At 34.3% G+C, this 18,861-nt stretch overlaps 5 protein-coding genes across 8 annotated transcripts; 2 read left to right on the top strand and 3 right to left on the bottom strand.

Annotated features, from left to right (window-relative positions):
• Positions 1-192: 192 nt before the first annotated feature.
• Positions 193-2,539, top strand: LOC106615954 (guanine nucleotide-exchange factor SEC12). 4 transcript variants are annotated; one of them, XM_036359846.2, is made up of 7 exons: positions 195-325; positions 383-420; positions 492-755; positions 814-1,355; positions 1,413-1,827; positions 1,893-2,055; positions 2,115-2,539. In XM_036359846.2, exons 3-7 carry the CDS (start codon positions 615-617, stop codon positions 2,198-2,200), a joined length of 1,347 nt encoding a protein of 448 aa, XP_036215739.1. In that variant the 5' UTR covers positions 195-325; positions 383-420; positions 492-614; the 3' UTR covers positions 2,201-2,539. The 4 variants fall into 4 exon arrangements, with proteins under 4 accessions (XP_069963256.1, XP_069963255.1, XP_036215739.1 ...); XM_070107155.1 differs by having other exon boundaries at positions 193-420; XM_070107156.1 differs by having other exon boundaries at positions 383-755.
• Positions 2,540-2,776: 237 nt separating this feature from the next.
• Positions 2,777-10,649, bottom strand: LOC118683076 (transcription factor grauzone). Its single transcript, XM_070106552.1, has 7 exons — positions 10,404-10,649; positions 9,544-10,346; positions 8,118-8,314; positions 5,358-5,488; positions 4,426-5,300; positions 3,202-3,583; positions 2,777-3,133 (listed from the first exon to the last, which is right to left on the bottom strand). Exons 1-7 carry the CDS (start codon positions 10,524-10,526, stop codon positions 2,951-2,953), a joined length of 2,694 nt encoding a protein of 897 aa, XP_069962653.1. The 5' UTR covers positions 10,527-10,649; the 3' UTR covers positions 2,777-2,950.
• Positions 10,650-11,318: 669 nt separating this feature from the next.
• Positions 11,319-13,659, bottom strand: LOC138856332 (zinc finger protein OZF-like). Its single transcript, XM_070107152.1, has 4 exons — positions 13,437-13,659; positions 12,506-13,380; positions 11,751-12,048; positions 11,319-11,675 (listed from the first exon to the last, which is right to left on the bottom strand). The coding sequence occupies exons 1-4, from the start codon at positions 13,557-13,559 to the stop codon at positions 11,493-11,495; spliced, it is 1,479 nt and encodes a 492-aa protein (XP_069963253.1). The 5' UTR covers positions 13,560-13,659; the 3' UTR covers positions 11,319-11,492.
• Positions 13,660-14,086: 427 nt separating this feature from the next.
• LOC106616077 (uncharacterized) lies at positions 14,087-15,456 on the bottom strand. The gene is made up of 3 exons (XM_070107159.1): positions 15,034-15,456; positions 14,833-14,956; positions 14,087-14,767 (listed from the first exon to the last, which is right to left on the bottom strand). The coding sequence occupies exons 1-3, from the start codon at positions 15,336-15,338 to the stop codon at positions 14,363-14,365; spliced, it is 834 nt and encodes a 277-aa protein (XP_069963260.1). The 5' UTR covers positions 15,339-15,456; the 3' UTR covers positions 14,087-14,362.
• Positions 15,457-16,230: 774 nt separating this feature from the next.
• Positions 16,231-18,519, top strand: LOC106615017 (myb-like protein I). The gene is made up of 3 exons (XM_014231028.3): positions 16,231-16,687; positions 16,756-17,080; positions 17,147-18,519. The coding sequence occupies exons 1-3, from the start codon at positions 16,386-16,388 to the stop codon at positions 17,945-17,947; spliced, it is 1,428 nt and encodes a 475-aa protein (XP_014086503.1). The 5' UTR covers positions 16,231-16,385; the 3' UTR covers positions 17,948-18,519.
• The last annotated feature ends 342 nt before the right edge of the window (positions 18,520-18,861 follow it).

The raw sequence follows: 18,861 nt of genomic DNA, 5'->3' as shown, positions 1-18,861 counted from the left end.
ATCCGGCTTTATAGCGGATTTTATTTTCAAGACAAAACTCATACTCACAAACGCAATTAAATAATAAAAGCATTTCCGAATTTAATATATAAATTTCTTTAAAATAGATCAGCCATAAACAATTTCTAGTGTTTTTTCTTTAATTTTACGCTTTTGCCTTTCACACAGTGGCAGCACTGCACAGCTGTCAACTACAAATTACGGAGAAGAGATACGAGTACGTGGAACTTTCACAGCTGAACTAGTCGTTGAGAGAAAAACTAAATAAATGTAGTGAATTATTAATTAAATAGTAATATAATCAATAAATAGCGTGGATTGAAAGGTTCGTTAAACTCATACATGACTTCTATGCTGTTAAAACCAAGTATTTCCATGAAAGAATCTCGTTTTGAAGTTTGAGTAAGATTCGCAATCAAGGTAGGCCGACAAAATTTATACTAAAACAAGGCGAGATAAAGTAACAACAACTACAATAATAAATACAAAAGAGTGCTCCAAACAAGGAAATAGTGGCCATCAACAGCTGGAGCAAAGTGCAGGAAACCAAACTTGTAAACGTTAATTCCAGACAATATACTCGAACAATAAAAACCAATAACCACTAAATAAAAATGGCACCAACACGTCGACCTAGCGATGGCTTACTGGCACGAGTAAATTTTCCGCTGTATGCAGTTGAAATGCTAACGAGTCGACACGTACTTGTGGCAGGAGGTGGTGGCTCAGCTAAAACAGGTGTAGCAAATGGCTTTGTAAGTACTATATTTTGAAATTTAAAAACTGAAATTAAAGGATAAATTTATTTTGTAGGAAATCTACGAAATCTATCACAACGGCACACACTTCTGCGCGGAGGAGGTTGTGCGACATGAAACAGGCGCCAATGTTGTTATGAACTTTGCTGTGCGTAACGATGGGCGACGTTCATACCTGTGCGCCGGACAAGAATCACACTGTCAATTATATTTTGTAAATCCACATATAGTTTATGAGGGCCAAGAGGAAGCAACAACAGATCCTGAGGAAAGGCGACCAAGAAGTAACAGTACAGCGGAACATGGAAATGAAAATGGTGTGCGTAGACGTGTAGCACAGGCATCTGGCGTGCAAGATCTACCGAATGGACATGCTACGGGTGCCAGCAAGAAGGCTGGCGATCAGAATGCCAACTTGAAACGTATACGTTTCGATATTAAAGCAGGTGATTCTGTGCAAACAGATTTTCTAACATCTGAACCGCTGCAGCGGGTAGTACGCATTAGTCCGAATGGCCGTTTAATGGCAACTGGTGGCACAGATGGTCACTTGCGTGTTTGGACATTTCCACAAATGGTGCAACGCAGCGACTTAGCGTAAATAATGTGCGCTCTGATAGTTGCAATATTTAATGTATAATTTCCGTTAATTAGGTCACACAACAAAGAAATTGATGATATTGATTTTAGTCCGGACTCCAAGTATGTTGTAACTATATCGAAGGATGGTCAGGGTTTAGTGTGGGACTTGGCGACCATGAAGCAACATCACCAACTGAAATGGACTACACCCGAGGGCGCCAAGTACCTATATAAACGCTGTCGATACGGTACCATTGAGGCGCAACGTGATAAATATCGACTCTTCACAATTACCAACCCACTGGGTAAGGTGGGTAAGCAGCGTGGTTTTCTACAGCAATGGGATTGCATTAGTGGGCAGCTAAAGAGTGCTGTGCAAGTTGACGAAAGCTTAGCGTCGTTGGCTGTGCGTGACGATGGTCGCTTTGTGGCGGTGGGCACTATGTTTTCGGGTAGTGTTTCCATTTATATTGCCTTCAGTTTACAGGTATTTTATTATATAATTTATTGAAACATAATTTATAATTTTTTGAAACTTTTTCTAATTTATAGCGTGTTCTGCACATACCGAATGCGCATTCGATGTTCGTGACTGGTTTACAATTCTTACCGATTACAAACGAAGAAGGACCGCCAATTTCAAGCGATACCGAGGCGGCGGTTCTTTCAATTTCCGTCGACAATAAAGTATGCATTCACAGTTTGCAGCAGCGACGTAAGTGCTCATTGAATTTTGTATTAATATTTTAATGAGTTTTTTTTATTTCGCTTTAGGCACCATACCCGCTTGGTTAGCAATATTACTCATTATTGTCGTGCTGTTCGGCGCCTTTGCATTGTGCTCATATGTAGGCATTTAAACATATACGAATGTGTGGTATTTATTTAAGTGAAATAAACATAGAATAACATGGAAGTGAATAATTCGTTAACTAAAAACAATAAGTCGGCAAATCGTTACTAAATAATAAGTGCTTACAGTCCAGAATAAGCAACAGCAAATAAAACTCAAAAGCGTATACGAGTATTTTTGTTTTGTTAAAATCTCGTTTAAATTAAGTTGTATTTTTTTGTACAGTTATTTGTATTCCATTGCACATAACAAAACTTAAGTGTATACGTATTCATATTTAATTAAGTTCAAGTGCTTTCACTAGTTAGCCTTATCAAAAACAACAAATAAACAGTAAACGGTGTAACAGTTCGTTTAATTATAGTTATCATGGCTAAAATTAGTACATTTCATTGTCATTCGTCAATAGTATTGCACCGTCTGATACCTCTATTATGGTTTTCAACTCTATTCTGTTCAATTGAAGTTGAATTTTCAGTCAAATCTTCTTTGATGCTGTCAACATAAAAAATAAAAATTAGACAGATAGTAAACAGCCGAAATTTTTTAAACAAAAAATTAAAATAATTAAATTTTTTGAGTGTTTTAGGTTAAATACCATTTTTTATTTGCTGTGCTTTACCATTCTTTTCGAAAAAAGCAAGCAATTTATGCTTCTAAATCACAACATTAATTAAAAATAATTATTAAATATTTTGACGCTTTCACATTTCCTGTAACGACCCACTAAAACATTTCCCCCCCTAAATTTGTTATCTTAATCTGTTGCGACAGCTTGTTTTAAAGGTACCGCTAAGCTTTTCTTCAACGCGCACTGTTCGGCCCACTCCTTAGCGTGTTTCTTCCTTCGATGAGAATACATATTGGCATTAGATTTGAAGGTTTGTGGACAAAAACTACAGGTATATAAATCTTCTCCGGTATGGGTGGCCATGTGCTCCTGCAATGTGGAAAATAATAAAATTAACTATTTGATCTATAAAATATATGCACAAACTTATATCTCACTTTAAAATCGGTAAGTCGTTTGAAGGCTTTGTCGCATAATTTGCATACATGCTTCCTTTGCAAGGAATGCATATACCATATGTGGTTACGATGAGCCTGCAGAGACGGTGACACTTTAGAACACATTGGGCAGACTTGTGGCGTTTGATACTCTTCCGTATGCCTTGTTTTCATATGACGTACCAAGCCATGTTTTGTTGTGAGCGTAGTATCACATAGATCACACTTGAGTAGTTTTCGGGACACACCAGCATGCTCAGCCTGATGCCGTTCTAGAGCATCACGCCCCTTCATCGATACACCACAAATGTCACATATTTTTGCATAAGCATTCAAATGGGTTATACGCATGTGTTTTCCTAATTCAACGTCGTCTGGGAAACTGAAAGAAATATAATTTTGAAATGATTGCATCGAAGTACATACATATATAGGTATACTTATACCCAGAACCTTATACCCTATATTAATTTTGCCACAAGTTTGTAATACCCAGAAGGAGACGTCCGAGACCCTCAGCATGACGAGCTAAGCCGATTTAGCTATGTCCGTCTATCCACCCGTCTTTCTGTATATACTATAGTATAAGCAGACCCTCTGTTTTTGAGATACTGAAAATTTTCACATGTCCTTTTCTTCCTAAGAAGTCGCCGATAGCGGCTTATTTTAGCTATAGCTATAACTTACAAGCTGAACGGTCAAAATCATGTCTTGTATAGAAAACCTTTTTATTTGACGAGATATCTTCACAAAATCCGGCTTGAATTATTGTTTAAGGCAGTGGTACAATCTCTGAAGAATTTGCCACTATAGCATATAGCTTCCATACAACCTGATCTATCAAAATCCAGGCCAGTATGAAAAACTTTTTTCTTTGATAAGATATCTTCACGAAATTAAGCATTGATTATTTTCCAAGGCAAGGGTAGGAGCCATACAAAATGACCGACTCGTCAACTCGGCAGAATTCTGCCGCTACAACAACAACAACCGATCGCTTCCACGACAGTCGGGTCTACGTAACCGGAACGGACACGGATTTTTATCCGCCCAAGGACTGTCTACCCGCCAGCATTTCTCCAGGAATATTTTCTGCCGCACAACAACAACATGCAATCAAAATCAGGATCTTGTATGCAATCTATTTTATTTGTGAAGGGTATTATAGCTTCGGGGCAAACGAATTAACGTTTTTTTCTTGTTTGAAATATCTATAGCACTTACGTTTTACCACATTCTAAGCACAGTACTGTTTTTTGATCTTCTGTAACGTGAATATTATAATGCTGTTTCAAACAAGATGCACGGAAGAATCCCTTGGAACAAATTGAACAACGATGTACACGTTCCCGATTGCCATGCGCATACTGAAGATGAAGATCGATGCTACGTCGCTCCTTCATTCGCTTACCGCAATGCTTGCATTTGAAATAGTCAGGATCTTCATGAAAATTAATATGATCAATTAATAAACCGCGTTGACGTAATTTTTTACCACAACATAGCACATAACCACTTGTTTGATGCGATCCACGGAAATGGCTTTTCAAATGTGTGAAGTTTTCCAATGAAATTTGGCATATGCAACAAGTAAATTTAAAATTTTTCTTTGCAATATATTCATCTAATTCCTCCGTTTTTTTATTAACGCTTTTTCTTTTATTTATTTTATGAGACTTTCTTTTTGAGCGTTTATCTTCTTCATTTCCACTCTTTAATTCTTCTGAGTCTGAACTATAATCGTATGATGATATAGAATTCTCAAAGCATTCTTCGAGTAAAGTCTCATCCGTAACATCTAATGCTTTAGAAACAATCTCTGATGAATTACCTACATCGTTGAGACTATTTGACGCTGGTAACATACTTTCTTCAACTTTAGTTTCATATTCCGTAAGTCGTTCCACGTGTGTGTCGTCATTAGATATGATTTCTTCTTTAATTTCTAAGCTATCCGTTTCAAAAGTTACGCTTTTCAAAGAGTACACTGCATCCTTGTGCACTTGCTTCACATTTTTATAAAATTTATGAAATGTTTCGACTAAGTTCCAACACTTTAGACAAATGATTTTCATTTTGAATTGAGACATCATATCCAGCTGAATAAAATAATTAAAATTTATATAAAAATGGGTAGATCCATACAAATTACGCACCTCCTCCTTAAAATGCAATTCAATTACTTCTCGTCCATGCAAATCGATACCTTCTTTGGAGTCCAAATCTATTTGATCCTTTGAACTTTCTAAGCATAGTAAACAACATGTCTCATTAAACATTTTAATATCTTACTACAATAAAAATTATCTTTAACAATGGCTATTAAATATAAATAAAACCAGGGATAAATATCTGAAAACAATCCAGCAATCAGTTATAAAGGGTTGCCAACCTGTTTCAAATGTGAGAACGTCTCAAAATTATGGCCCAGTCACATTCAACTTTCCTCGCTTTGCTTGACGTTTCATATTTTATATTACTTTTATATAATTAACGTTCTGTGGATTTCCTTTCCATGCTAATCTATATATATATATAAAAGAAAGTCGTGTTAGTTACTCCACTTATAACTCAAGAACGGCTGAACCGATTTAGTTGAAAATTGGCAGGGAGGTAGTTTAGAGCCAGGAGAAGGACATAGGATACTTTTTATTTTTTTATGTTAAAAGTCAATACAATTCATAAATAAAAAAAATTATATTTCAAATCATAATCATGTGTTCAAAATTCATATTAGAATCATTTGAATATTTTATTACTTCAAAAAAGAAAAAATAATAATAATATTAATATTGAAGTGAAGTTTAATTAATAATGCCGCGACCAAGATGATCGAATCTTTCCCGACAAAGCCGTGATGCAAGAAGAATACGAAATACTGAAAATGAAAGGACTGAAGAAGAACAAGAAATTGCACGTGAACAGCGCCGCGATAGTATGGCTCGAATTCGTGCTTCTCAATCACGAGAGCAAAGTGAAGCAGCCCGTGTAACAGCTCGGTTGGCAATGCAGAATCGTCGAGCGAACAACAGAGGTCAACAAATAGATAATTTGCGACGCAGAACAAGATATTTATGTGCTGATTTGAATCGAGCAGCGTTTCAATACGATTGCAGCAATGATTACAGCTTGCATCCTAGCGTTTGCATTGGGCAAATGGACGTAGTTTGCGAGTATTGTGGTGCATTAAAGTTTTCCGGAGAAACGCCTGGATTATGCTGCCTTAATGGTAAAGTGAAATTGTCATTCTTGACTCCGCCACCTGAGCCATTGTATTCATTGCTTTGTGGCGAAACACAAGAATCACGCCACTTTCTTGCAAATACTCAAAAATACAATGGTTGTTTCCAGATGACGTCATTTGGGGCAGATATTATCGAAGAACGAGGGTTTAATCCGACATTTAAGGTATTTATTTTTGTACTTATATAGAATGTAGTTAAAGAATAACTTACTTTATCTATTGGTACCTATGTAGTATATTTGCTAATTCTGAACTCTACTCTCCCATAGAAAAAAGTATTTATAACCCAGTTAATACTGTCTGGTTTTTATTTTGTAGATACAAGGACAGATTCATCATCGAATTGGATCAATTCATTGGAAAAGATAAAATAATCTTCTACACCATCTTGGTTGTGAAATTTAACGCTTGTCGGAAATTCATTCGGAGAGTCACGTCACGGAAAAGTAAAAAAGATCTAATCACCATTATTAGTATCAATTAGTATGTTGATTTAATATATAAAATACATTTAAAAATATTTGCAATTTATTGAATAACACATAAAATTATTGTCCACAATATCAGATAATTCTGTAACGTCTAATAATTTATCGTTGGTTAACATCTCTAATTTACTTGTTTTTAACAGAAGCCTGCTTCAATTTTTAGACTCCCATTTCATATATGTATAGTACCTCAAAAGCTATAAAATTGAATACATCGCTTATTTCTTGCACTTTCACATGAAAGCCTTTTAAGCTCAAGCAAACTTTCAAAAAAAATTCGAGATAGAGCTTTGAGTTAAAAAGCCTTAAACAAATTTGCAGCTAGCACACAAAAATTTTTCAAAGCTATTTTGGAAAGGAAAAATCCATTGGGTGTAAGCTACCTATTAGCGCTTATCATAACGCAATCGCTTACTAGTTGCATTTTCACATGCAAACTTTTAAGGTTTCGAATTTGTAGGTTTTCACTAGACCTTTAAGACACAAAGTTAAAAACATTGGTTCACATTTACGGTCACTGACGTTTTTGTGGGAATGATCCCTTGGTTTACATTTTATGAGGTCAATGCACATTTTGTTTACATATAGTCAAGGCCACAACCTTGTCAACCATCCATATTTAAGAAAAAAAATTCGCAAAAAAAGTCTTTTTTATACCATGAAACCTTAACCCCGCATAAAATGACAAAAGATAGTGTTTTTATTCTTTGTAGTTATGTTGTAAAAACAATAAAGTACAAAAAATTTTGATTGTATATTTTTTGAAAATAAGTACAAACAATCCAAATCTCCGTAATCATTAGTGCTTGATAGAATGTTATATGCTTCTTGCGGATTGTGGCAGGAGTTTAAATAGGTTGAATCGCGAATTAATTTCTCAAGTCACAAGTCTCCATTTAAAGTTGCAAAACACTTATGAGCGAGTGGAATAGACAATTACCATCGCCAGGAATATCTGTGTCCTGTGTAGAATAACTTTGGGAGTAATGCATTGATTACGCTGGTCATAAATTTGAAGTGGTTGCTGTGAAATTCATTTTCTTGTAGCGTTACTTTTTCTATATTTTCAACAGCACTACATTGCACGACATTATTTTCATTTCTGTCCAATTTTTCTCTTTTCCTGTGAAATAATATTGAGGCATATATTACAATTTGTTTTTAAATATTATTATTAAATCAAATTACATATCGACGTAAGATTTTTTCTGCCTTACGTTGACGAAATTGTCTTTGACGTTCAGCATTTGATTTTGGTACTGTTTCCTTTTTTATTTTTATTTTTTTTTTTTCATTTTTCTTCAATTCTTTCTGACGGTGGTAATATGCCCTTTGGCGTTCACGATTTCTTCTTCTTCTTAGCTCTTTAAGTTGTTCTTCTCTAAAAAACGAAAATAACTAAGTATAAATAATAGGTATAAATAATTAGGCATAAATAGTGTAATTACACCAAAACAATTCCGTAAGGTGGGGCTACTTGAATTTCGCGGGGTTTTTCAGGACGCCAAAAATTATAAACTTCAACGTCACCTATTGTCGGTCACACTAATAGTAGAAAAGAAAATCATAAATCTGATAACAGTACATCTAATGTCGAATCACAATGCGCGACATAAGTATATGAGGTTATTTCGTACTGGCTGAAGAAGCTTTTATCAACTAATTCGCTTTTTAAACAGGAAACATTCTAGGTAAGATTCTTGTTTAAATCATGCCAAATAGTCCCACTTTACGGTTATTCATTCAAAAAATTGCATAGCTTCTATCGCTGGCTTTGAGCGCGGCGACCGAATTAAGATGATCCGTAACGGAAACGATCTAACACGATCACAAAGTGTTTATGCGTATTTTCGCATATCTCAAGCGAAACAAATCAATTGAGAAGGCAGAGCAGGGTAATTCAAAAATAATAACATTTAGTATACAATTTTTTTAATGCAAATAAACATATGGAATTTAATAAAAAATTTTATTAATAAAAAATAAATTGTACAATCTTCAGAGTCATAATATTAGTAAAATTATTATTATTTTGGTAAATAGGTACCCCACCTTTTGGAACAATATCTCGTTTGAATTGAACAATACAATTGAAATTAGGTATTTCAATTTGATTATCAATGGTAATGAATTTCCACTTATATTGGTTGGCGATTTTAACATCCACTTCGCTGATAAAAAATCAGAGCGGTTGACAACTTTTCTTTCGGAAAAATTAAATTCTATAAAGAAATATGGGACCACCATTTACGCGGTATTTTTCAGATCTTTAGAGGATATCAAGTCTAAAATTTGTGTTTCTTATTTTCTTATTTCAGTTTCCATAAACCTATAGTTTCAATGATAAAAATTCCTGAACAACCTACATATATTGCAAGATAATAAAAATCTTTTAAGCAATATTTACTTCTCATTCATTCCATGAGGAAAAACTAGTTTGCTTATCGGTCACCACGCTCAAAAAATTCAAAAGAAAAAACTTGAATTAATATCAAAAAAAAAAAAAAGAATACTGCATAGATAATAATTAAATAATTATAATTGCATAAGTTGATAAAAAAAAGTGCAACACGTATTGTTTTTCTTGTTTAAAATATCTATAGCACTCACGTTTTACCAGATTCTAAGTACACTTCTGTTTTTTGATCTTCTGCAACATGAATATTATAATGCTGTTTCAAATAAGATACACGTTCCCGATCGCCATGCGCATACTGAAGATGAAGATCGATGCTACGTCGTTCCGTCATTCGCTTTCCGCAATGTTTACATTTGAAATAGTCGGGATCTTCATGAAAATTAATATGATCAATTAATAAACCGCGTTGATGTAATTTTTTACCACAACAAAGCACATAACCACTTGTTTGATGCGCTACATGGAAATGGCTTTTCAAATGTGTAAAGTTTTCTAATGGACTTTTACAAATACAACACGTAAATTTAAAATTTTTCTTTGCAATATATTCATCTAATTCCTCCGTTTTTTTATTAACGCCTTTTCTTTTATGTATTTTATGAGACTTTATTTTTGAGTGTTTATCTTCTTCATTCTCCCTCTTTAATTCTTCTAAGTCTAAACTATAAGCGTATGATGATATAGAGTTCTGAATGCTTTCTTCAAGTAAAGTCTCATCTGTAACCACTAATGCTTCAGAAACAATCTCAGATGGTAATATACATTCTTCAACTTTAATTTCATATTCCGTAAGTGGTTCAACTTGTGTGTCATCATTAGACATGATCTCTTCTTTTATTTCTAAGCTATCCGCTTCGAAAGTCACGCTTTTCAAAGAGTACACTGCGTCATTGTGCAGTTGCTTCACATTTTTATAAAATTTATGAAATGTTTCTACTAAGTTCCAACACTTTCGACAAATGATTTTCATTTCAAATTGAGACATCAAATCCAGCTGAATAAAATATATATAATTTTTTTAATAATGGTTAAATCCATACAAATTACGCACCTCCTCCTTAAAATGCAATTCAATCACTTCTCGTCCATTCAAATCGATACCTTCTTTGGAGTCCAAATCTATTTGATCCTTTGAACTTTCTAAGCAAAGTAAACAACATGTTTCATTAAACATTTTAATATCTTACTACAATAAATATTATCTCTAACAATGGCTATTAAATATAAATAAAACCAGGGATAAATATCTGAAAACAATCCAACAATCAGTTATATAGGGTTGCCAAACTGTTTCTAGTGTGACGTCTCAAAATTATGGCCCATTCACATTCAACTTTCCTCGCTTTGCTTGACAATTCATATTTTATACTACTTTATTATAATTTTAGTTCTGTGGATTTACTTTTCATGCTAATTTCCAATTAAAATAACGAACGTTGATTGGCAAAACATGTAAAAAACGAGAGTTGTCAACATTTCGCTTTAGTTTTGAAGGGCATATCACAATTTAAGAAATATCTATATGATTTTATCGATAAATAATTTGGGAAACTTTTATTTTTATCTTGAGCCGTTCGCAAATCTCTTTATTTGGAAATTTGTTTTATATTTTTTACATATACCAAATATTTGTGTCGAAAACAACGAAGAGTATTTTGTTTTTTACTTACTGTATAAAATTGTTTAATTACCTATTCTATTTGCTACATAGACCTATGTTTATACCCCTATTACAGTTTTCCATTCCACTCAGTTGAATTGAAATAAATAAGGTCTATTTTTGGTATACAGTCGGGCCTAAGTAATCTGAACGGACCTGGATTTTTATCCGGCCAAGAACTGTCAATTCGTCATCATTCCTTAAAACTACATAAGGTTGTTTTCTGCCGCAACAGCAAGAACTCTGTTGCAACATGTTGCGAAAGTATAAAATATCTCTTTAATCTCAGCCCCTCAAAGTAAGTGGTTTAGGTTAAATACCATTTAATTTATTTGCTGTGCTTTACCATTTTTTTTGAAAAAAGCAACAAATTAATGCTTCTAAATCACAACATTTAGATAAAATAATATTTAAATATTTTGACGCTTTCACATTTCCTGTAACAACCCACTAAAACATTTTTTCACCAAATTTGTTATCTTAGTCTGTTGCGACAGTTTGTTTTAAAGGTACCGCTAAGCTTTTCTTCAACGCGCACTGTTCGGCCCACTCCTTAGCGTGTTTCTTCCTTCGATGAGAATACATATTGGCATTAGATTTGAAGGTTTGTGGACAAAAACTACAGGTATATAAATCTTCTCCGGTATGGGTGGCCATATGCTCCTGCAATTTGAAATGTGGAAAATTATAAAATTAACTATTTGATCTATAAAATATATGCACAAACTTATATCTCACTTTAAAATCGGTAAGTCGTTTGAAGGCTTTGTCGCATAATTTGCATACATGTTTCCTTTGCAAGGAATGCATATACTTTATATGGTTACGATGAGCCTGCAGAGACGGTGACACTTTAGAACACATTGGGCAGACTTGTGGCGTTTGATACTCTTCTGTATGCATTGTCTTCATATGACGTGCTAAGCCATATTTCGTTTTGACCGCAGTATCACATAGATCACACTTTATTAGTTTTCGCGGCACGCTAGCATGGGTCAGACCCATGTGCTTACCTAATTCAACTTTGTCTGGGAAACTGAAAGAAATATAATTTTGAAAAAATTGCATATAAATATATGGGTATATTGACACCCCAAACAGGGTTTATTAAGTTAGCCACGAAGTTTGTAATACCCAGAAGAAAACGTTGGCGACCGTACAAAATACATATAAAAATTATCAGCATACGATCTGAGTCGATTTAGTCATATACGTCCATCTCTCCGTGTATACGCGAACAAGTCTCTCAGTTTTTCAGATATCGGTCTAAAAATATTCAATGTTCTTTTCTCTCCAAGAAGCTGCTTATTTGGGTATCGGATCACTTTGGCATATAGCTGTAATACAAACAGAACGATCAAAATCATGTCCTTGTCCCTACTTTTTTATTTAGTTCTCTTTAAATTGTGTTTTTATTTCTGAAGGGTATTATAGCTTCGAAGCAAACGAATTAACGTTTTTTTTTTCTTTTTTCAAACATCCATAGCACTTACATTTTACCACATTCTAAGCACGGTACTTTTTTTTGATCTTCTGTAACGTGAATATTATGATGCTGTTTCAAACAAGATGCACGGAAAAATCCCTTGGAACAAATTGAACAACGATGTACACGTTCCCGATTGCCATGCACATACTGAAGATGAAGATCGATGCAACGTCGTTCCGTCATTCGCTTTCCGCAATGTTTACATTTGAAATAGTCGGGATCTTCATGAAAATTAATATGATCAATTAATAAACCACGCTGACGTAATTTTTTACCACAACATAGCACATAACCACTTGTTTGATGCGCTACATGGAAATGGCTTTTCAAATGTGTAAAGTTTTCTAATGGATTTTTACAAATACAACACGTAAATTTAAAATTTTTCCTTGCAATATATTCATCTAATTCCGCAGTTTTTTTATTAACTCTTTTTCTTTTATTTATTTTATGAGACTTTCTTTTTGAGTGTTTATCTTCTTCGATCTCACTATCTAATTCTTCTGAGTCTGAACTATACTCGTATGGTGATATAGAATTCTCCATACATTCTTCGAGTAATGTCTCATCTGTAACCTCTAATGCTTCAGAAACAATCTCAGATGGATTACATATATGGTTGGGAGTAGTTGAGGCGGGTAATATAAATTCCTCAACTTTAATTTCATATTCCGTAGGTCGTTCAACTTGTGTGTCGTCATTAGATATGATTTCTTCTTTTATTTCTAAGCTATCCGTTTCGAAAGTCACGCTTTTCAAAGCGTACGTTGCTTTCTTGTGCACTTGCTTCACATTTTCATAAAATATATGAAATGTTTCTACTAAGTTCCAACACTTTCGACAAATGATTTTCATTTCAAATTGAGACATCATATCCAGCTGAATAAAATAATTAAATTTATATAAAAATGGGTAAATCCATACAAATTACGAACCTCCTCCTTAAAATGCAATTCAATTACTTCTCGTCCATGCAAATCAATACCTTCTTTGGAGTCCAAATCTATTTGATCCTTTGAACTTTCTAAGCATAGTAAACAACATGTCTCATTAAACATTTTAATATCTTACTTCAATAAATATTATCTCTAACAATGGCTATTAAATAAAACAACCAGGGATAAATCTCTGAAAACAATCCAGCAATCAGTTATATAGGGTTGCCAACCTGTTTCTTGTCTCAATATTATGGCCCATTCACATACAACTTTTCTCGCTTTCCTTGACAATTCATATTTTGTCAATGAAAACGAGCCCAGGAAAAGAGCTACTTAACACTGGCACAGAGTTGAAAACCGTAATACTACAAAAAAGTTGAAGTTTGAAAACATTTCTACCGAAAATTTTTTAGCGGTTGAATTCAAATCGATTGTACGAAAATTCAATCAAAATGGTATATTCTATGTGTACACGTATTCAATAAATTGGATTGTATTTTACTTATTGCCTATTGATCAAGCCAAGAACTGTACGATATACATACATATGTATGCTAATCTCATTGTATGATGGATACGAAAAATGAATCGGCGACAGATACGCACTCGAAAAATTCATAGTTAGATGTTGATAAAATAAAAAGCAATTATAAAGTAATACCTTTGTGTTTTTGTACTTAGTTGAAGAAGTACACCAATTATTTAATCAATTTGGAATTAAAATGTCTAACATTAATATGACTGGTCAATATTACTGACTAAGCCATAAATAAATTATGTACATATATATTAAATAGCCGACTATATTTTGAAAAAAAAAAACTTTAAGTGCTCCTTAAACAAAAACAAATATAGAAACCTTATTATATGCATATGTGTGTTGCAACAAATACATATTCGTAGCAACGTTGCAACCTCTATTTTCACTTTCCATTCGTACATTGTAAGCGTTGTAAAACAAGTTCGTGCTTCTTTTGCCAGTTCATGAGAAAACACTCCAACGCCCTAAATGAGCGTTCTTCAGATTTTAGTTGTTTCAAGGCTGCATCGCGCTGATCGGATAGTATACTATTATCAACACGTATTTGTGTCAATCTGTCCTTGGTAAAGTTATGTCGCACTAAAAAGCCGGCGTCACCGTTTGTTGCTCTGGCATATGGCTGGTATCTTGGTTGACTACGTAGCTGTGTCGGCAAAGCTGAGTGTTCCGCGGATTTTTCCCTAAAAGCAGCAGGCTTTTGTATGATTTTGGTGACTTGGAATTCCGAAATAGGCAACTCTTTGTTCAACAAATCTAATGGTATTTTTGCAAAAAGCCGCTCTATTATCTATGAATTTAAGGTATATAACCTTATTATCTTGTTAAAGCTATAAGTTATTGTCGTCTACATACCAGTTGTTGATGCGTAAGCAGTTGATTTTTTTGGCGAGGCGCTAATAGGCAGTGTATTAGTGGGTATAGTCTCCAGTTACTTTGTTTATCTTTTTCTTCCATTTCCATACGACGACGTTCGGCACTATAAAATACGAACATGCAATGAAATTACTTCTGAATTATTAAAAAAAAAAATAAATATATTATATTTATACTAACATGTATTTGTTTTTGAAATTGTTTATTTTACGCCGTACCTCCTGTGCGTTGACATAAAAACCATATTCGCGCATACCCTCTGATATGGTACGGAAAATGGGTATATTTGTCTTTAATGTCGTCACTTCATTACTGTGCAGTCGCCATAATTCTACCAAACGCATCTCCTCCCAACTGTTCCAGTATCGCGATCGAAGATGTTTTGGTACTATTTCAGTGTCCTCGCTGGCAGTTGCGGTTGATGTGTGTTGCAAGTCCACCGGTGGCTGGTTTTCGTCGATTATCTCCCGGTCGGGATTGCTCATCTTGTACTATAACCGTTTTATATATATTTGCTTGATATATATTGATAAAATTTTATTATTTTTGTTAAATACGCTCACAACACAACTAAATAAACACTGTCACTAAAATTGATTAGTGTAAGCATTGCCAACCTAAAATAACCAAACTACATTTCATATTTGTTCAGAGTACTCTGAAAACATTAAGAGAATTTTTGGAAATACAATATATTATTTGAGAGTATGCATTCACATATATAAACTTAAGTAAATATTTTTATTATTCGTTAACTAAAACAGAAAACTTAAGAAAGTTGTGCTGTACTTTTTATAATTAAGGTAATCTTTATAAAAATCTTATAGACCAACAAGTCAAGACATTTGCAACATTTGTTTTGACAGAAAAATGTAATGTCCGCTTTTGTATGAGTACACATAAAATGTTTTCGACGCGAAGCCAAACAACAGTTGCCATTTATATTAGAGAGAAACACTAAAAGTAAAGCTTTCATTGTGGCATAGTTGTATGTGAATAGGGTTTAAGAAAGGGATGATACGCAAACAAGAGTTTCAGTTAGCGATATTGGGTAATTAAACAGTTATATAGCTGATTAGTGGTGGGCTTGTAGCGAGAAATTTTAAGCTAACGGTAGGAATAAAAAAACACGATTTGAGTACGTGACTATTACGCCAGTGTTGGCATTTCTCCAAACTTAAGTAGAAAATTTTGTGATGTAAATAAATTATGAAATACATTTTTTCTTAAAAATGTTACATATGCGTTTAATAAATATTAGTATTGTTTAAACATTAATTAAATTTCTATGGCTATCTTCCTTTGAATTTCCTTACGATGCTAAAGTGCAGTTTTCTAATTCTGCCATTTTTGACATTTTCATAACGAATCATAAACGTCAAACTTTCGTTTGCTTCTCCCGCTGCGTCTTTACCGACAGTTGTGCAAAAAGCACAAAATTTTATACAGAAAATCTTGCACAAATTATAATTTGGCAAGAAAAACCTAAATTCTACCATTGAAAATCGGTTGTTGTACTCCAGCCGTTTCAGATGTTGTCTGAGGAAGAGGCTGCAATGGACTACGATGAGTTGACATTGAATCCATTGCTAGCAGAAATTGAGGCCGAAACTGACTTGGACTCGAAAAAAGAGAAACAACGCCGCTATTGGACGCCGAAGGAAGAGCAACGTTTCTTTGAGATTTGGGGACGTGACAATTGGCGCTTAACGCGTCACGGAAAGAATACGATTTTTTTTGCACAATGGGCTGTTGAACTGAAGGAGCGCTTCGATATTGAAGTGAAACCCGAGGAAATACAAGCGAAAGTAAATCAGACGCGCGCGAAATTTAGGTAAACGTTGGGGCGGTAGTATCAAGTTCCATTGATTAATGTTAATACGTATGTTAAACTTTTTACAGACAAGTTAAGAAGCAGATAGCTGCTGACAAAAATGCTGTACGTTGGAAAAAGTTTGCCATTATCGATAAAATTCTTAAGAATCAATATCGCCCTAAAGATGCCGAACCAGTACCGAAAGAGGCATTGGAGAATAATCGTGACATCGATTTAAGCGAAGTACCATCGCCGCCATCGCCACCACGTTCAGGACGACAGTCTTCACCCAATAGTATTACATCGAGTTCCAACACGCAAGAAGCTACTAATAATGCTACGACTACGGATAATAACAACACTTCGGTATCATTAGATTTGCCGGCTAGCACTGTAGACATAGACATCAAGGTATTTAGAGAGTATTGTAGGTGTCGATGTAAACAAATCTTTACACATATTTTCACTTCTATGCAGAGTGAATTTCTTACTGACTCCAGCATCACTACTTCGCTGTTTAATGCGAGCACTGAGCTCTTCAGCGATCCAATCGACGAGGTAAAAGCCGAATACTCTAGCGATTTTCACAGTTTTGGCAACTATCCGCAGCCAAATCATTTCGAAACACAACCACCAACTCAAGATGATGACGATGAGGAGCCACAGCTACACACTTTACAAACACCACAGCAATTGTTGGAAGAACAAAAGCAGAAACAACAACAACTACAGCAACAGCAGCAACAATACCAGCAGTATCCAACAGCATCATCAACAGCGCCACCGCCTGACACCACAACAGCTACCAATACGCAACAACATTCTGAGCAACTACTGCAAACTGGCTATGATCATAGTAACACATACGCCAATCAAAATCATTATGCGGCAACATCTACACCAGCACCAACGACAGCTACTAATAATCAATACGCCGGTAGTAATAATAAAATTAATAATAATAGTGCTAGTGGTACTGCAGCACCTATGCAACCACCAACGTCGGGTCTGGGTCGCGGTGCACCTGGTCAACCGCGCCGACGTCGCACATCACACGCCAATAACGTGCTGGTGGCTGCACAGGCTGGCGCCGAATCCTTAGAATCTATGTACCTAAATGAGGTGCGTAAAAAGAATATTTTACTTGCGGAGCAGTTGGAAATCGCACGCAAGCGTATGCAATTAGAGGAGCGTAAGGTGAATCTGTTGGAACGTTTCTTTCCACAATGTTTGGAAATGCAGGAGCAAATACTTGGAAAACTTAATAGCAATACTTAAAGCGGTGTGAACGTGACTTTGTAAGGTATTATGTGAAGTGGAAATGCATGTGGAAGTTTTTCAAATAAGTTAAAGAATAAGTGGAAATTGCAGCAAATAATAGACATGTGTTTAGTTCAAGTAATTCGACCAGAAATTTATCATAATTTCGCATAAAATCATGGGAAAATTAAATTTGAAACAGCGCTACGTCGAAACGGTAAATGTGAGTGTAGTAAAAAGTGAGCATCCCGCATTTTGCTAAATTAATTAAAAAAATAATTATATCTAAGATGCTAATTTTAATTTGGCCATGCAAAGTACTGTTTAATTTGATATTGTAGTCCTCTCTCTTTTCTTTTCAACAAGTCTTGTGAAGTGCAAAAATTGTAAATTTCGCGTTTCGGTACCAGTAATTCTTAGTTTTTTTTTCTAAAAAAATATATACATATATTATACAAAGTATTTACAACAAAGCTATGTTTGTGTTAGTTTGTAATAACAATTACGTATATTAAAGTAACATTGGCCTACAATATAGAAATTTTTAAGAGGATTTTAAAATATTTTATCATATACAACATTTCATCGAATACGCAAACTCATTTGGAAACGAAGCTAAAAAAGAAAAATTAAAGGAAAATAATGTACGGGTAAGCTGGGGTCTGGGTGAACAAGAGGAGAGATGGTTGATTTTTTAAGGGCTTATCTCGATTTCGACTACGAGTGCTATGGAATAAAGTTATCTAGCAAAGTTGTAGGTAATGAAAAGATCTATATATTTTGTATTAACACCTTTTTCACATTTTTGTATCAACACTTTAACCTCAAAGTTTATTTGAAAAATTCAAATAATAATGTTTTTTTTTTATTTAAAAAAATTTTTTTTTTTATATTTTTTTTTTATATTTTTTTTTTTTATTTAAAAAATTTTT

The sequence above is a fragment of the Bactrocera oleae genome, chromosome 3 (genome assembly GCF_042242935.1).
Source record: "Bactrocera oleae isolate idBacOlea1 chromosome 3, idBacOlea1, whole genome shotgun sequence".
Classification (NCBI taxonomy): domain Eukaryota; kingdom Metazoa; phylum Arthropoda; class Insecta; order Diptera; family Tephritidae; genus Bactrocera; species Bactrocera oleae.
The sequence above is the reverse complement of the archived record's forward strand: the minus strand, read 5'-3'. Positions and strand labels throughout refer to the sequence as shown.

Excerpts from the sequence above, each read along its gene's own strand:
- LOC106615954 (XM_070107155.1), top strand. The coding sequence starts at position 615 with ATGGCACCAACACGTCGACCTAGCGATGGCTTACTGGCACGAGTAAAT. Across the intron at positions 1,356-1,412 it reads GTGCAACGCAGCGACTTAGC|GTCACACAACAAAGAAATTG; the intron begins GTAAATAATGTG and ends TCCGTTAATTAG. Across the intron at positions 1,828-1,892 it reads ATATTGCCTTCAGTTTACAG|CGTGTTCTGCACATACCGAA; the intron begins GTATTTTATTAT and ends TCTAATTTATAG.
- LOC106615017 (XM_014231028.3), top strand. The coding sequence starts at position 16,386 with ATGTTGTCTGAGGAAGAGGCTGCAATGGACTACGATGAGTTGACATTG. Across the intron at positions 16,688-16,755 it reads CAGACGCGCGCGAAATTTAG|ACAAGTTAAGAAGCAGATAG; the intron begins GTAAACGTTGGG and ends AACTTTTTACAG. Across the intron at positions 17,081-17,146 it reads CTGTAGACATAGACATCAAG|AGTGAATTTCTTACTGACTC; the intron begins GTATTTAGAGAG and ends ACTTCTATGCAG.
- LOC138856332 (XM_070107152.1), bottom strand. The coding sequence starts at position 13,559 with ATGTTTAATGAGACATGTTGTTTACTATGCTTAGAAAGTTCAAAGGAT. Across the intron at positions 13,381-13,436 it reads AATTGCATTTTAAGGAGGAG|CTGGATATGATGTCTCAATT; the intron begins GTTCGTAATTTG and ends TATTTTATTCAG. Across the intron at positions 11,676-11,750 it reads AACGACTTACCGATTTTAAA|GAGCATATGGCCACCCATAC; the intron begins GTGAGATATAAG and ends TTCAAATTGCAG.
- LOC118683076 (XM_070106552.1), bottom strand. The coding sequence starts at position 10,526 with ATGTTTAATGAAACATGTTGTTTACTTTGCTTAGAAAGTTCAAAGGAT. Across the intron at positions 5,489-8,117 it reads AATCTTACGTCGATATGTAA|ATATTAAAATGTTTAATGAG; the intron begins TTTGATTTAATA and ends TATTGTAGTAAG. Across the intron at positions 3,134-3,201 it reads AACGACTTACCGATTTTAAA|GAGCACATGGCCACCCATAC; the intron begins GTGAGATATAAG and ends TCCACATTGCAG.
- LOC106616077 (XM_070107159.1), bottom strand. The coding sequence starts at position 15,338 with ATGAGCAATCCCGACCGGGAGATAATCGACGAAAACCAGCCACCGGTG. Across the intron at positions 14,957-15,033 it reads AATTTCAAAAACAAATACAT|TGCCGAACGTCGTCGTATGG; the intron begins GTTAGTATAAAT and ends CGTATTTTATAG. Across the intron at positions 14,768-14,832 it reads TGCTTACGCATCAACAACTG|ATAATAGAGCGGCTTTTTGC; the intron begins GTATGTAGACGA and ends TTAAATTCATAG.